The sequence below is a fragment of the Camelina sativa genome, chromosome 7, assembly GCF_000633955.1.
Source record: "Camelina sativa cultivar DH55 chromosome 7, Cs, whole genome shotgun sequence".
Classification (NCBI taxonomy): Eukaryota; Viridiplantae; Streptophyta; class Magnoliopsida; order Brassicales; family Brassicaceae; genus Camelina; species Camelina sativa.
The window spans coordinates 32,082,704-32,083,904 of NC_025691.1; the positions used below are offsets into that span (position 1 = coordinate 32,082,704).

At 37.0% G+C, this 1,201-nt stretch overlaps 1 protein-coding gene across 1 annotated transcript in view; it reads right to left on the reverse strand.

The window, feature by feature from the left end:
• The window catches only part of LOC104703792 (uncharacterized GPI-anchored protein At1g61900-like), a 4,045-nt gene extending 2,850 nt beyond the window's left edge, over window positions 1-1,195 (reverse strand). The window contains exons 1-3 of the mRNA XM_010419865.1: window positions 907-1,195; window positions 400-528; window positions 72-292 (exon numbers count right to left, since the gene is read on the reverse strand). Coding sequence (XP_010418167.1) covers window positions 72-292; window positions 400-528; window positions 907-982 — 426 coding nt within the window. The 5' untranslated portion in view covers window positions 983-1,195. The remainder of the gene's footprint in view (window positions 1-71; window positions 293-399; window positions 529-906) is intronic.

The following is a 1,201-nucleotide window of genomic DNA, read 5'->3' on the forward strand; positions in this document are numbered from 1 at the left end:
GAAGAAGAGGTGAGATTCGACGAGTGAACAGAACAGATCTTATTAAGCTGACTTGAACCGCCTTTGCCCACCAAGATTTGCTCTAAATCAGATATACAGTACTTAGACTGGGTTCTGTTTAGAGCAAGCAGACCGGTTTCTTTGCTCGCTTTACCAAGGATTATGGTGAGTGTAGCATCAAGCTGAGGACAACACATCACATTGGCTAACAAAGGAGCAAACACAGTCCAACAGTTGTGTGAAGTTGTCTGAATCAAACTCTCGGAAGCAGTAAAATTCAGCGAGCAAAGCCCTGAAAAATATCCAAACCAGACCGGTTACTAAAGAGCGTTTACACATAGATACCAAAGGTAAATCACAATAGAGGGATGTGATCAGGTTATAAAACAAGAACAAAACCTGATAGTTTGGGCATGGTACTGTTTATATATGGAACCATTGGAGAAGGTGCAATGAAAGGAAGAAACGGTTGAGGAGAAGTATCTGGTGATATCTCAGGTAAGAACTCCTCAGGTTTCTTAGATGAACCTAAACCAATAAAAAAGGTAATCAAAATCATCACACTTCTTCTACTATAACCTAAACTAGATCAAAACCCCTGAAGAATTAGAGCATCTATAAACCCTAATCTAAGTAACCTAACCTAACCTAAACATGGTGAAGCTTGTAAACCCCAACTAAGTTCAACATTTACACCACAAATTCAATCAATTTCTACATAAAGGAGGTAAATTTAACAAAGACTTATCACAATAAACAAGTAGATTGTTCCAAAACAAGCGAAATCTGATTCGAATCAGGATAAAAATACGAAACTTTTATCTATCAAACAGAAACATAATTAGGAAACTTTTCATAAAACCCCAAATAGAAAGAAATAAAAAGCAAAGAGAAATCAAAACTCACATAGAGAGAAGAGAAGCATGGATTGAAGAAGAAGAACCACGAACAAACCCATCTCAAATTCAGCCCTTCTCTTCATTATTTACTCCCTTCTTCCTCGAGCCCCCAAAAGAGAGAGAGAGAGAGATCACAAGGCTCTGTCTCTTATGGTCTCTTTCAAAAAGCTTTGGACTTTGGGCAAATGAAGTCTTTATTTTGAGATTCTGTCTTTTTCCCACTAGTGAGAAAGTCCGAGAAACAGAACAAAGAAGAAGAACAATTTTGGACACACCCAAAAAAAAAAAAAAAAAAAAAAAAA